Source organism: Zophobas morio, unplaced genomic scaffold, assembly GCF_036711695.1.
Source record: "Zophobas morio isolate AGI-343-1 ecotype UQ-CSIRO unplaced genomic scaffold, CSIRO_AGI_Zmor_V1 ptg000004l, whole genome shotgun sequence".
In the NCBI taxonomy this organism is placed as follows: domain Eukaryota; kingdom Metazoa; phylum Arthropoda; class Insecta; order Coleoptera; family Tenebrionidae; genus Zophobas; species Zophobas morio.
In genome coordinates, this window is record NW_026972109.1 from 7,824,105 (window position 1) to 7,838,029 (window position 13,925).

The 13,925-nt window shown below is 34.4% G+C and overlaps 4 protein-coding genes across 11 annotated transcripts; all 4 read right to left on the reverse strand.

Moving 5' to 3' along the window:
* Window positions 1-117: 117 nt before the first annotated feature.
* LOC135134745 (23 kDa integral membrane protein-like) lies at window positions 118-1,200 on the reverse strand. 2 transcript variants are annotated; one of them, XR_010281373.1, is made up of 5 exons: window positions 1,034-1,200; window positions 818-979; window positions 592-766; window positions 343-537; window positions 118-287 (listed from the first exon to the last, which is right to left on the reverse strand). XR_010281373.1 is itself a non-coding variant. In XM_064063558.1 (5 exons), exons 1-5 carry the CDS (start codon window positions 1,112-1,114, stop codon window positions 204-206), a joined length of 702 nt encoding a protein of 233 aa, XP_063919628.1. In that variant the 5' UTR covers window positions 1,115-1,200; the 3' UTR covers window positions 119-203. The 2 variants fall into 2 exon arrangements, 1 of the variants encoding a protein (XP_063919628.1); XM_064063558.1 differs by having other exon boundaries at window positions 119-287; window positions 592-771.
* A 1,124-nt stretch (window positions 1,201-2,324) lies between these two features.
* On the reverse strand, window positions 2,325-3,850 carry LOC135134753 (23 kDa integral membrane protein-like). 4 transcript variants are annotated; one of them, XM_064063597.1, is made up of 7 exons: window positions 3,608-3,850; window positions 3,410-3,552; window positions 3,280-3,346; window positions 3,011-3,172; window positions 2,785-2,964; window positions 2,545-2,739; window positions 2,325-2,495 (listed from the first exon to the last, which is right to left on the reverse strand). In XM_064063597.1, exons 3-7 carry the CDS (start codon window positions 3,343-3,345, stop codon window positions 2,424-2,426), a joined length of 675 nt encoding a protein of 224 aa, XP_063919667.1. In that variant the 5' UTR covers window position 3,346; window positions 3,410-3,552; window positions 3,608-3,850; the 3' UTR covers window positions 2,325-2,423. The 4 variants fall into 4 exon arrangements, with proteins under 4 accessions (XP_063919667.1, XP_063919647.1, XP_063919655.1 ...); XM_064063577.1 differs by having other exon boundaries at window positions 3,406-3,552; XM_064063585.1 differs by having other exon boundaries at window positions 3,402-3,552.
* A 148-nt stretch (window positions 3,851-3,998) lies between these two features.
* Window positions 3,999-5,890, reverse strand: LOC135134780 (23 kDa integral membrane protein-like). 4 transcript variants are annotated; one of them, XM_064063629.1, is made up of 6 exons: window positions 5,805-5,890; window positions 5,008-5,068; window positions 4,650-4,820; window positions 4,434-4,601; window positions 4,192-4,386; window positions 3,999-4,144 (listed from the first exon to the last, which is right to left on the reverse strand). In XM_064063629.1, exons 1-6 carry the CDS (start codon window positions 5,867-5,869, stop codon window positions 4,073-4,075), a joined length of 732 nt encoding a protein of 243 aa, XP_063919699.1. In that variant the 5' UTR covers window positions 5,870-5,890; the 3' UTR covers window positions 3,999-4,072. The 4 variants fall into 4 exon arrangements, with proteins under 4 accessions (XP_063919699.1, XP_063919691.1, XP_063919683.1 ...); XM_064063621.1 differs by having other exon boundaries at window positions 5,008-5,077; XM_064063613.1 differs by lacking the exon at window positions 5,805-5,890 and adding an exon at window positions 5,354-5,736.
* A 642-nt stretch (window positions 5,891-6,532) lies between these two features.
* On the reverse strand, window positions 6,533-9,463 carry LOC135135732 (23 kDa integral membrane protein-like). The gene is made up of 7 exons (XM_064064857.1): window positions 9,413-9,463; window positions 7,629-7,773; window positions 7,475-7,548; window positions 7,142-7,282; window positions 6,895-7,062; window positions 6,652-6,846; window positions 6,533-6,604 (listed from the first exon to the last, which is right to left on the reverse strand). Exons 1-7 carry the CDS (start codon window positions 9,461-9,463, stop codon window positions 6,533-6,535), a joined length of 846 nt encoding a protein of 281 aa, XP_063920927.1.
* Window positions 9,464-13,925: the final 4,462 nt, after the last annotated feature.

A 13,925-nucleotide genomic window follows, 5' to 3' on the forward strand; every position in this document is an offset into this window, starting at 1 on the left:
TATACTCCCCGGCGTTTACAAAGTCCCATGACAATAATGATTTTTGATTTTGATGGAAACGATTGAGAGGTTATAGAAAAAAGTCCATAATAGGATATATTAATGTCAACAACAATAAGATATAACAAGAGATATTTATAAATACATTTATCTATAACCAACACAACTACTCTTTAATGAACGGCATGAAAAATGCAAAGAAGCTAATGGAATCTTTCACTAAGTAACCTAGTCGATTCTGCTGGTTGTTCTCTACCATTAAGGTAACGCCACGTCATAACAAGAACCTGAAAATTTTGACAGGTCTACGATTTTTTTTTACTATTATTTTAAATCACTAACCTCCACAAACCCCCATGTGATAGAGATGACAGCAACTGCTATAATTTTAGGAATTATGGTTTTCTGAAAAACAGACACACATCCATTTTCGTACAAAGTATTTTTGTCGAAGATGCTTTCATAACAACTAAAAGGATACTTTTCAAAACCAGACGAAATCCAATAGTGAGGGCCTTCAACACCGCAACATTTAAACTAAAATAATTAATTATTAATCATTTAAATCAAGCTTATTTCTGCCGAACTTACATTTTGCTGGATGGTATCAACAACCATCCTTTTGTCGTTGTCGTTCTGATCGTTGACGTACTCTTCAAACACTTTTTTTACAACGTGGTGTACATCGCCATCGTTGTTAGAAACAGCAGCTAAGGCTAAACTTCCTAAGATAATCAGAAGGATGAAGATTATAACGCGCAAACAACTAAACTAAAAAAAATAACAACAAAAAATCACGTAAAGAGGTAACTCTTACAGTCGGTTCGTCTGTATATGCTCCAAGTAAAATCAAAAGAATGGTAATAATTCCCATGGTCAACGCAAAAGCACCTAGTGATGTTGAAGTGAATCTGTCGATGCCTTTGCTTTCGTCTGATAAAATTCCTGTACCAACACCTATCAAAGAACCAGCAGCCACCTATTTTGGAGTAGCGATATATTAGTGACATTTTTACACGAAATAAAGTCTTACCAAGAGTACAAGGTTCAGAAAGAAAACAATAGGCACACTTTCATTTCTCCTTTGGTGGTTGTTATTCAGAATCTGGTACATTGTTCTTTTACGTAAAACTTACTCTTAATAAATGTATGTATCACTCGTTGTAAACGATATTTTTTGTTGTAAAGTAGTCAGCACATGTGATAGCATGTTTTTAGTTATGTGATTGCATGTTTATATTACAGCGGTCATGTTTCGGGTTGATAAGCTGTCCGGTTTATCATAATAAAGAACAAAATAAGACGTTTTCATATTTAGTAACAAGGCTGCCCTAGACATAAAAGCTTTAACACACTAAAAATTAAAAACTTAGAAACCCAAATACATGTACTTCAGGTTGAGTAACCAAAAAAAATCCAGCAGGTATAGTAGCCTGCATAGATATTGTAGCCGTCCATAGAGTCGAGATTTGCGAATAAAAATAAAATAAAACCGGCTCAAACGGAGCCGACGACGGCTTGTAAGTTCTGTCACTACGGCACGCGTCATATCACACAACCGATGATCTAGAGAAAGATGGAAGTTTGAAAATTTATTTCAACAAGTGTAATAACCGTTTGGTGCAACACAATTGGTTCAAGCAAAGTAAAATATGACAGGAAACAAACAGTCCACGTGGACTAGTTTATAGGCGTGTTTGCTGCTAAGATGACTAGGTTTTTCGCTCCACCTGCCTCCGCAACGATGAATATACCATACCACAACTTGTGTACAGTGAACAAAGCTTCGATTTTATTGACGAGATTCAGCTCAGAAATTAAACAGATTATATCATAACGGAAAAAATGACATTTAATATTAAATACGTCTCTGTGCAACGTGTGCCAGAGTGACGTCAGACTTTGAAAGCCACCGTCGGCTCCGTTTGAACCGGTTTTATTTTATTTTTATTCGCAAATTTCGACTCTATGGACGGCTACAATATCTATGCAGGCTACTATAACAAACATGTTTTGTCTATCTAAATGTGATGTGAAAAAGACAACATTCGAACCAAGTTTTTAACGTGATTCATATATGAAATATGTATTTCAGTTTACAATTGGCCAAGTAATCTTTATCATTCTTAGAATACCTTGTCGTTCATTCAGATGACAAAATAAATGACGCCAAAACCGTAGAATCTATTCGTTACATTTTTGTCTTAACCATGTAAAAAAAGTACCTCCAATATCACCAATTGCTTGAATTTTGGCATAATAATTTCTTGAAAATTAAATACGCATCCCTCATGGTATAACACTCGCTGAGTAAAATAAAAGTGGTAGCAAAAAAAAAACAGAATATTTAATGTAAGTTGTATGTAATAAAGTAAATGTCGCAGGTAGTTATACACATATATAAAATTTGTTTCAATTAAACATTAAGCAAGTAATCTTTGCCATTCTTCGGGGTCGCTGTTGACGAGGATGTAACAGTAAACGATACCAAAACCCTGCAACGTTCTTGTTAAATTTTTGCCTCAACTGTTAAAAAAAAAGTACCTCTACTAGCGTCATCGCAATTGCTATTCCACCAACTGCCCGGAATTTTGGTATAATGCTCTTTTCAAAGCTAGAAACGCACCCCTCTTCGTATAAAGCGTTGTCAAAAGAATTATGTTTGTAGCAACTAGTCGGATACTGCTTAAAACCAGAAGAATTCCAGTACTGGGGACCTTCAACTCCGCAACATTTAAACTGAAATTTCTACCTACAGTCGTGTTAAAAATTAAACAAACTCACATCTTGTTGAACAATATCCACAACAGTTTTCTTGTCATCGACCTGCGGGTTGTTCACATAATCATCAAACACTTTTTTGACAACAGTGTATATGTCACCATCGTATTTAGAAGTAGCCGCCAAAGCTAGGCTACCCAAGACGACATGTAGAATGAAAATCACAGCAAGAAAAAAAATGTACTAGAAGAAAGAATTAGGTTTGAAAATCAAAATGAAGTATTCTTACAATTGGTAGTTTTATACAAACAGCGAAAAGAATCATGATCACTATTAAAACACCAATGGTTAAAGCGAATGCACCTATTGAAACCATTGTGAATCTCGGAATGCCTTTGCTTTCATCGCTGAGAATTGTACCACCTATGGCTACTAAACAGATGGAGCACATCTACAATAATATTAATGCAAAAGTAAAAATCTTGACGATATGGCGGGTGTTAAAATAATTTTACGAGAGGAGCTGACTGTCCAGATGTTTGATTTAGATAGACTTACCAATAACACGATGAGGAGTATGCACGGAGTAATCGTGTATTTTTCTTTATAGTTGAAACGGGGCATCCTAAAAATCAATTTTTGTTTTAATAAAGGTCAAGGAGCTTAATTTCTGTACCTACTTACTTACTTTATTTTGAAATTTTCTTGTGGTGTGCAACCAATAAAACTCCGCTTTTAACGGAAGTAATACTTCTGGGAATTGTGTCCCATTAAGTTCTTTTGAAGTTCTTCCACTAAACGTACGGATTTACCAGTAAATAATAGTCGATTCTATTAGGCACCGTCATAATTAGGATAAATATAAATATATACGATTTTTTCATACCTCCTTATGTATCAATTTTGCTATCAGTGTCAGTGTATGATCACGATCAGCTTCGCAGTATAAACGGAATGGAAAATGGGAACAACATATACCAAAAATACATAGACAAAAACTATGCACTTTTTACACGGTTTAGAAAATTCTTTTTTGACAAAAGATAATGAGTTTACCTTCGCCCCATCACATCTTTATTAGAACAGGAGCACATGTTTTATCAATTTATCATGTTTATTCGAGCATCCATTATACTCTAGATCGAAATATTTGAAAATTAACCTTTTGAAATTTTTTTGTTTGCTATATTTGAAAGCTTCGATCTACATACGCTCAGGAAGTAAAAAGACAAAATTCTCACATTAAAAAATTCGGATTGTTGTGAAATTGTAAAAGCTTTGCAAATAAAAACAAGTTTTTAATGGAATTATGCAATAGGTACATATGCAAAATACGTATTTCCGTTTACAATTACCCAAGTAATTTTCGCCATTCTGAAGAATCGTCCTTGTTTAAGATGTAAAAATAAATGACATCAAGACCCTAGAATGTACTCGTTACAATTTTGTCTTAACCATGTAAAAAAATACCTCCAATATCACTGATATAGCTGCTATTCCACCAAGGGCGTTGAATTTTGGCATCCTTCTTTCTCGAATGCTAGATACGCATCCCCGACCGTATAATTCTTGATCAGTCGAGCTCAGTTTGTAACAACTAGCGGGATACTGCTTGAAACCAGAAGAAATCCAGTACTGTGGACCTTCAACTCCACAACATTCAAACTAAAAATTTTTAAGTGTTGTCAGTACTTAATCTTAAATAAACTCACAGCTTGCTGAGCAGAATCAACAATTTTTTTATTGTTCTCGTTTTGCGGATCGTGGACATAATCATCAAACACTGTTTTGACAGCAGTATAAACGTAGACATTGTTTTGAATAGTAGCCGCTAGAGCTAAGATTTGTAGAATCATAAGGATAGCAACAGAAACATAATACTAGAAAAAAAATTGTTTTCAAAATCAAAACGAAATTTTCATTCTCACAGTATTCTTATACGCGTCGTACAAACAAACGCCGCAGATAAAAAAGATCAGCATGAAAAAACCAGTGACTATAGCAAAAGTGCCTAATGAAGCACTTGCGAATCTTGGAATTTCTTGATTTTCCTCTCTGAAAATTGTAGAACCTAAGCCCATGAAAGTGATGGAGCATGCCTACAATATGATCATTAAATTATTAATATTAAGATAAAAGTGGTAACGATATACATAATGTTAAATTAATTTTACGTTAGGATGTAAATGTGTATCCTAACGTTGCTGCTATGTTAAAAAATTATTGTAAATTCACGCCATCTCCAAACGTGAAATAAAAGAAGCAGTAGTTTTTAAATAGACTTACCAACAAAAAGATGTTGATTATACAAGCCACTGACATTTCGTCCTCAAAGCACCCGCATATGCTAGAAAAACTAGTCTAAAGTATTTAGACGGAAGACAGACGAACAAATACAGATTCTTCGAAGAATTATAAAATTTAATTTTGCCAATTTAATTTTTTTATGGCAACCCCTATACCTAAATTAAAATAAAGACATGGTATAAATGTATACATAAAGGAGCATGTATACGTATATGCGTATATGTTTCAGGCACAAAATTTTTTGATGAGGTCATCAACAATTTACCAAGGACATATAAGTATATCAATTTGAATAAATGAAGCGTATACAATATTCTAAACTTACACATAAAATTTGACGACAATCGGTCTAGTAGTTTCGGAAATCTGTCTAATAAAAATCGACACGGACAGACAGGGAATGCGAGACCTACTTTTTAGTACTCTAGGGGCCATTAAATGCTCAGAAAACAAAAGTAGCTGTTCGTGGTATGGACCCTACTACAGTACTTCCTTAACGCGCTCAGGAAATAAAAATGTGTTGTTTATTTTTTGATAAATAAAAAAAATAAAATAAATAATATTATAAGTTGTGGAATAGACCAATTTTTGTGACATGGGTGATGGGTGTATAAAAGCTCCTGTATATCGCTAGCAACGAACTTTGGTCATCACTCATCATAATCATTACAAAGAACGTATTATTGTCTTAAGATACCTTTGGTTAGAGAAGTAAAGAATAGTTTTCCCAAATAAACTTTCCATTTGTTCAATGGAAGTTTAATTCATGGACTTACCTTAATATAGATATGGTAAAACCAGTAAAACTTACAAAGTGCACGTAACATGCAATAGTTACCATTGTTTTCCATATCTCCTTACTCCCTAAACTTATCTTTTAATCCTTATCAACCGTTTTTCCCAGTACAAACAAATAAAAAGTGCAGCCAACCGATCCAGAAAATATAGAACTTCTATCACACGAAAGTTGTAAAATTCGTTGCATGATTATAAAACTACTATATCCACAAGTTCTAGGCCATTTATAAAATTATTTTGCTTGACAGCACACATTATTAGAACAAAATCAATCAATCAATTTTATAATTTCCCTAAACAGGGCATATTTTATTGTAGGTAAAAAGTAACATCGTTCAGGTATATAAACCGAATGTGGCATAAATTAAGGTTAACCAAGTAACCTCTGTGATTCTTCGGAGTATCTGTTGTCCAAAATGCATAATGAAATGATACCAAAAGCCTAAAATTTGTTGTTTCTCAAAATGAAAGAAAACCAACGTGTTTATTACAATCAATAGCACCGCCTGTTGTAGTTTTTTTGTTTGCTATATTTGCAAGCTTCGATCTACATACGCTCAGGAAGTAAAAAGACAAAATTCTCACATTAAAAAATTCGGATTGTTGTGAAATTGTAAAAACTTTGCAAATAAAACTAAGTTTTTAATGGAATTATGCAATAAACATTGCGTATGTACATACGCAAAATAGGTATTTCAGTTTACAATTAGCCAAGTAATCTTCGCGATTCTGAAGAATCGCCCTTCTTTAAGATGTAAAAATAAATGACATCAAGACCCTACAATGTACTGTTTACAATTTTGTCTTAACCATCTAAAAAAATACCTCCAATATTGCTGATATAACTGCTGTTACACCAAGGGCGACGAATTTTGGCATCATTATTTCTCTAATACTAGATACGCATCCCCGACAGTATATTGCTTGGTCAGTCGAGCCCAGTTCGTAACAACTAGCGGGATACTCCTTGAAACCAGAAGAAATCCAGTCCTGTGGACCTTCAACTCCACAACATTCAAACTAAAAATTTGTAAGTGTTTGTCAGTACTTAATCTTAAATAAACTCACAGCTTGCTGAGCAGAATCAACAATTTTTTTATATTTCTCGTTTTGCGGATCGTGGACATAATCATCAAACACAGTTTTGACAGAAGTATAAATGTAGGCATTGTTTTGAATAGTAGCCGCTAGAGCTGAGATTTGTAGAATGATAAGGATACCAACAAAAACATGATACTAGAAAAAAAAATTGTTTTCAAAATCAAAACGAAATTTTCATTCTCATATTTTTCTTATACTCGTCGTCCAAAAAAACGCCGCAGATAAAACTGATCAGCATCAAAACACCAGTGACTATAGCAACAATGCCTAATGAAGCACTTGTGAATTCTGGAATTTCTTGACTTTCTTCTTTGAGAATTGTAGAAGCTAAGATTATGAAAGCGATGGAGCATGCCTACAACATAATTATTAAATTATTATTAATACAAAGATAAAAGTTTTAACCATATAAATAACAGATGTTAAATTAATTTTACGTTAAGATGTGACTGTGTAGGTTGCTGCTGTGTGATGTTTAAAAATTATTGTAAATTCACGGCATCTCCTAACGTGAATGAAACCAAAAGTAGTTTTTAAACAGACTTACCAACAAAAAGATGGTGATTATATAAGCCTTTGACATTGTGTCCTCAAAGTTATTTAAAAAAACTTGCCTCGTCCCTAAAATACAGATGAACAAATATAGATTCTTCGAAAAATGATGAGATTTAACTTTGCGAATTTAATTTTTTTATGATAACTCCTAAAGAAAGAGCACCGAGGTGACTCTAAAGCCGGAAACACGGATTTCCAGGTGGTCTGGCGAGCTCCCGTGGAAACAAGAAACAAACGGCGGAATTTTTCGCGCAACACTCGGGTTTTTACTCCTTGCCACCAGCTATACGGCTAAAATAATTTTACGGCTAATCTTAAATATAAAATTGCAAATCGGTTTTAACAAAAAAAACAAAACGTCCTCTACGGTCGTTCCTGGAAAGAGAAATCGCCCGGTGCGGTAAAAAATAGTGACGGCGGTACGGTTTTTCGCTCAGGGGCGACGATTCGAAAACTGTACGAAAACAGGCAGAAAACTCAAATCGGTACTTACGGTGGTCGGTTTTCAAAGGAGCCCTGTGCTAGTCAGCTCCACTCGAAAAATTTTCCCACTGTCGCAGCACGGGATACTTCTCTAGCGAAGAAGTTCACCCAAGTACCGTTTTCCGGCCGTGTCCAGGGCTATGGCACTCCATACAAAATTGGTGGAATCACATTTAGTTTTAGGCGGCAATCATAGAGGACAGCACAGTAGGAGTTTTCAACAATGCTCACCAATTACACTAGTTTACAAATTTAAACTTTTTTTCGTATCCAAAAATAAAAAAAATATTTTTTACTTCTAAATTACTGACTGATAACAAATCCAAAAACGGATAATCCTTATCACGTCAGGTTTTTTCATAAATCCAAAATAATGAACTTTGCTTTACCTTCACGTTTGTGTTAAACTGATTCATGTTAATGCACAATTGTCGCATAAAAAATGTCTTCGAGATCGTGGAAAGTAAGTGCAAATCAGTTTTGTTACATTTGTGGTAAAATTATAGTACCTAAAGCGGGAAGACCTGTTCAAATATGCTTAAAATGAAGGTATAAAGGTTTTTGGGACGAAAATGTGTTACTGTTGATCTATTATAAGGGAAACTGACAGTACCTACTGCTAATAAAAGAACGTCAGTGTTAACCATTTTTAATTTTCAGTCATAATGTTTATAATATATACTGGGTGTTGCTTTTATTTGATACAACCCCTGTAACTTCTTTATTCTTATAGATAAACCTGTATTTCTTTGAGCTAATTTGTATCATTTTAAAAAATCTTTGTGAGGTCAACCTCACATTTTTATTATCATTTCCCGTAGATAAGTCAAAAGCAACCAATTATTCTAAAATCAATACTTGAAAAATTTTAAATAACACATTGGGTGGGTTTTTCCAAAATGTAGTTAACCTCTGGTTTCGTAACTTTTAGTTAACTTTAACTCCAAGTTAACTAGCAGTTAATTTTGAATGCGTTTTTCCAACAAATTTGTAAATTTGGTTAGAAAACTAACAGTTAACTATGATTTATATTTGGTATCTATGGCAACGTTTCACAAATCTGTTGTTTATTGTGATAAATGTCATTCAAATTCTTTTGGTGTGATTATTTTGTACAAAAATGAGTAACACAGAGAAAACAAAGCGGTGTTCTAACTTTGCGAAAGAAGAGGAAAGGATTTTGACCCAATTGGTTCATAAAAACAGAAATATAATTGAATGCAAAAAAAGTGGCCAGGTAACATGGGAGCAGAAGGCAAATACCTGGCGTACTATTGCAGATGAATTCAATTCCACTGTTGGGGAGCAATTTAAAGGGATCCAAATTTTAAAATGCAAATACGCCAATTTAAAAAAAAGTTGCAAACGTTTATCTTTGTAAGAATTCTTTTCTATCCCATTTTTCAAAATGGTTTATACTTTCCCTTAAAACTCTTTGTTTTCGTACAGGCACCTCCTCATCGTCGCTATAAACGTTAATATCGACGAAATCCATCATTTTACTGATGACAGTTTTATAAAATCAAACGTCAAAATATGAAACTACTAGTTAACTGATACTTTGAGTTCTGGTTAAATGAAATTAGAAGTTAACTTTAAACCGTTAGTTAACGAAAATGGAAAAACACTGCAGGCCTAGTTAACTGTGAGTTAGGTTAAACCGTAAGTTAACTAGAGATGGAAAAACCCACCCATTGATGACAATCTAGTAGCTTGAAAAATTGACACTCATGTTATTTATTTACCTAAATGGTCTTTTAAAATGATACAAATTTGCTTAAAGAACTATATGTTCATATATATTTAAAAATAAAAAAGTTATAAGAGTTGTATAAAAGAAAAAAAATCCGGGGTATGTTTATATAAATATCTCAAAAACCTGACGTGATGGATTTTTTCTGCTTTCAGATTTGAATTTCCCGAACCCAAATCCTTTAGATTCAACTATTTTTGTCTTTGGATATAAAACCTTGTAAACTAGTGTTATCAGTTGGCATCCCTGTAGAAATTCCCAGACAATGTATTTATTTTTTTTTTAAATATTTGATAAAATCTGCAACTTTTTTGTTGCTTGGGTTATTTTACCATTTGGTTTCACACTCTTTCCGATAAAAATTATTGTTTTTATTATAAAAAACTGTGCACCGAATTAAGATGAGACGTTGTTGCGTACCTGGTTGTGAAGATAAAACTAGTCGCAGGTAAGTTGTAATATTCGACATTAATAGTATATTACATTACAAGGGAAGTAAACAGGATTTACCATGTCGAGCGAGAGAGTTTGGAAATCGAGGGTTAATCCGTTACTTCCCGCATAATGTATATTAGTTTTTTCCCGACCCAATCGGTAAACCAACAAATAATTAATTCAATATTGCCAAAATGCATAATATCGAATGAAAATAGTTGGCCTTCTTTGTGTTGTGGTGACCGAATTTAAATCAAACTTTTCGCGCTGAAATTAATTGACAACGGCGCGAAATCACATTTGAATAATTTTAATTTGAAAAAAAAAGAGTTCAATCACAAAAAGGAAATCCTTAAACATAGGCAACCAAATATGCATGGATGGTCTAATGCACGTAGCGCTTAGGAGTTAGTTTGCATGATCTTTGGGTTAGATGGCAGCACGTAGCGCTAGGGTAATTTCAGTTAGAGGGTTGGTAGAAAAACGGCATGGTAGGGCATTATAGAGATGGGCAAAATCGTTCCACGCGTGGAGCGCTACAACCGCTACCGCTACAAGAAAATAGCGCTCCAAGTAACTAGTTACTTTGGAACGTATTCATCACGAGTGGCGTTTGAGTACGACGCTTCCACTTGTCCGCTTGGAACTTGGAACGAATGTTCCAATCTCAAGTACCAATATGTAGCGAACGGACATTCTGGACACAATAAATACTGACAACAATTAGGACGGGCACTCTACTTTCATTTTAATAAAAAAAATAATAAAATAAACAAAACTACAAATATTTTTATAGTCTTGTTTTCGCAACTTTCTGTGTTAATTCCCAATCTTCTACTAGACTGAGATTTTACAATTTTTTTCGGTTCCTATTGAAATACATGTATTCAATTAAAACTTATTTATGAACTATTTTATACCTAAGCTTTTATATCTTTTCTGATAATGAGTCATTTATATCGACCGTCGCATTCTTACAAAAAATTATCGAATATGCCGCCCTCAAACAAAATACAACACTTGCTGATTTTGCCGATTGCTTTATGATAAAACCGCTTTGCTTTTTATTTTATCTATTTTTTTAAATATTGTTAAACCTTTACTTTTGATCTGCGTTGCATATATTTTGTTTTTCTTTTTTTTTTCATAAATATTATAAAATAAATACCTATTTATAAACGTTTCCTGATATCTTTTTTTGTGTTGATAAACACACAATTATTTTAATGACTGAAAGATTATTCTCTTTTTTTTTTCAGTTCCCAAGCCCTCACTATTTGCGTTTCTTGTAACGTTCCGGACAAACGTGTTTTATGATTTCGTTCCTTGAATTTCCGTCCCGTAACTCCCGTACAAATATCGTTTCAAGTTCCAAGTGGAACGCAGAGTGGAACGTGTTACTTTTGTGGCGAGGAGCGCTACACTCCGCTACTCGATAGTAGCGCTACAATGGAACGGTTCCTAAAGTAACGACCCATCTCTAGGGCATTACGAATGTGGCTGTGTGTGTGTGACCACGTGGTAAGCGCTAGGTTTAAATTAGTTGGTTTGGTAGTTAATAAAACGGGAGGAAGCCTTTGTTTAACGACGATCAAACGTATTTTTCATAATGGTACAGTTGTCCCCAACCCGCGCGGTAAATTCTTGCGCCCCTTTAATCGAAAATTGCAGACTTCCGGTCGGACGCGAACACGTGTTGTGAATCTGTTTCTTTGTTTGTAAATTCACCAATCAAGCTAGTTTTTCTTAATAGTCAGCTAGTGCAAACACAATTTAACAATCAGGATTATTTAAATTAACCATTTGCTAGAAGATTTCATGAAATTCACTTAGTCAGGAAAAACACCTTATGTTTAATTACGAATAGGTCTCTGGATGCATATACGTAAGTGTTACATTATAACACTTCTAAATTCTTCACACAAGATTGCTAATAGTTCATTTACGGCAGTTAAACAAGTTCATTATACTGCGGACTGGCGGGGGGTTATGATATTTTCTCCCCTCAGGTGGTTATCATCGTTATCACGATTAATTCATCGGGGCATGTTTCGCAACGCCAGATTGATTAATTAATTAAGGCATGCCCCCAACGCTACAGAAAATTTACATTACCGAGACGCTTTTTCCTCGCAACGATTTTGGAACTTACATCACCGAGACGCTTTTTCCCTCGGAGCGATGATTGGATATTTTTGTATTTGTTTATTATGTGTTTTGTTGGGGTAACCAGTTCGTAGTATTTTAACTTCTCAAAGTAAATTATTTTTGAAGTAACCAATCATTTAGATCATGATATAATTTGGCATAATGTAAACTCTTTGTTTGAACCGTTGATAAAGTGTGGCAAATATTAATCTCCTGTAAATTTTGGTAACTCTGCAATCTTCCACCTCATACATACTATATTTATTTAATCTCACAATTTTAACCTCAGTAATTTTGTTTGTGGTATAATTTTGATTAAACGTAAATCTCATGTTCTACAGTTTTAACCTCACATAATGTTTCCATTTGTACAAGTTTATTTCGCACCAGATCTTTGTTGCATAAATCCTTGCTAAGTTTTGTTTTGTAAATACTTTGTTGGTGAATGTTTCTATGATATAAATTAATTGATGTCCAACTTTAATCTCACATACGAATTATTTATTGTTTAAAATTTCACAAGGTTGTATGGCGAATCTAAATGTTGTTTATTGCTTTTTGACACTTTAACACTTGTTCAGTTGTTGTTAATATCAGAGTTATAAGAGATTGAATATTTTAAAATGGAACTGAGGTTAAATGACACAGAAAACGTGGCAGAAGCGAGGTTTGGTTCCTAGTCGAGCTGGCGAGATATCGCGCCACCTGTACAAGTCCACAGGTTTGGATAGATTCAGGGGGCGGCCGCCGACGTGGTGAATTTCTCGATTTGGCCCAATAGTCGAGATCTTTGCGGGTTGGACGACCGTAATGGCCTAGTTCCGCAGGGCAAAGTTCGTCATGGGATATGCGTGTGGGGTAGGCTTTGCGATAGATAGAATCATCGTCGCGGGGGGAGAACAGTTCCAGACCGGTAGCTCAGACTCCGCTTATGCTACAACGCTCCAGGGGTACTTTTCTTGTGCTCCTGTTAACTGCCGTAAAAAAAAAAAAAAGGAAAGGGAGATCGGCCGCCACACGCCTGTAATAACTTGTGTACTTGCATCCAGTTACTTGATTCAGCTTTTGCTTTGTTTTACTAAATTTGTGATATTCAAATATTTGCATTGATTCCAAACAGATGTACAGAATTTCCGTTTGTTCGTTTTTCGTGTGTGTATGTCTGTCAATTCGCGAGTGTTTTTCTTTCACATATCTTAAGGTGTTTGAAATGTAATAATATGTCGTCCGGGAATAAAACCAAAGGGGGTTTTTGCGCTGAGGGGTAATTCTTCGCAGCGTCTTTCCCCCTGTGAGGGTGGTGCCGTTTCCCCCCCTCCAAAACAATTTTTGTCTATTATTTCTTGCGCTCTCGACAGTGTATGCACTTGTATGAAAGAACGTCTTCCCGCCATTTTTCAAAAACAAAAAAAAAAAAACACAACGTAGGTTCCTATTTGTTAGACGATCATAGCCAAGGCCAAACTTTGAATTTTTGAATTTTTCGCGGGCCTTTCAAACTGTTTCAAGGTCAAATTTTAAGGCGGGAAGTTTGGGTTATCACAGTGTTGCTAAGGGTATCAATTAAAGATAATTTCAAAAATACATTGTGTTAATTTTTGTTACAAAAAATCGTAAAATTAAA

What these genes read in the sequence shown, in the direction of transcription:
- LOC135134745 (XM_064063558.1), bottom strand. Translation starts at nt 1,114, where the DNA reads ATGTACCAGATTCTGAATAACAACCACCAAAGGAGAAATGAAAGTGTG. An exon ending in TTGATACCATCCAGCAAAAT is followed by an intron (nt 538 to 591) that starts GTAAGTTCGGCA and finishes TAATTATTTTAG; the next exon opens with TTTAAATGTTGCGGTGTTGA. An exon ending in TCACATGGGGGTTTGTGGAG is followed by an intron (nt 288 to 342) that starts GTTAGTGATTTA and finishes CAAAATTTTCAG; the next exon opens with GTTCTTGTTATGACGTGGCG.
- LOC135134753 (XM_064063597.1), bottom strand. Translation starts at nt 3,345, where the DNA reads ATGCCCCGTTTCAACTATAAAGAAAAATACACGATTACTCCGTGCATA. An exon ending in TACTCCTCATCGTGTTATTG is followed by an intron (nt 3,173 to 3,279) that starts GTAAGTCTATCT and finishes ATATTATTGTAG; the next exon opens with ATGTGCTCCATCTGTTTAGT. An exon ending in TGGATATTGTTCAACAAGAT is followed by an intron (nt 2,740 to 2,784) that starts GTGAGTTTGTTT and finishes TAGAAATTTCAG; the next exon opens with TTTAAATGTTGCGGAGTTGA.
- LOC135134780 (XM_064063604.1), bottom strand. Translation starts at nt 5,463, where the DNA reads ATGGCCCCTAGAGTACTAAAAAGTAGGTCTCGCATTCCCTGTCTGTCC. An exon ending in ACGACGCGTATAAGAATACT is followed by an intron (nt 4,602 to 4,649) that starts GTGAGAATGAAA and finishes TTTTTTTTCTAG; the next exon opens with TATTATGTTTCTGTTGCTAT. An exon ending in CTATATCAGTGATATTGGAG is followed by an intron (nt 4,145 to 4,191) that starts GTATTTTTTTAC and finishes AGTACATTCTAG; the next exon opens with GGTCTTGATGTCATTTATTT.
- LOC135135732 (XM_064064857.1), bottom strand. Translation starts at nt 9,463, where the DNA reads ATGATGGATTTCGTCGATATTAACGTTTATAGCGACGATGAGGAGGTG. An exon ending in GCGACGATGAGGAGGTGCCT is followed by an intron (nt 7,774 to 9,412) that starts GTACGAAAACAA and finishes AAATTATTTTAG; the next exon opens with CCGTATAGCTGGTGGCAAGG. An exon ending in TAATCACCATCTTTTTGTTG is followed by an intron (nt 7,283 to 7,474) that starts GTAAGTCTGTTT and finishes ATTATGTTGTAG; the next exon opens with GCATGCTCCATCGCTTTCAT.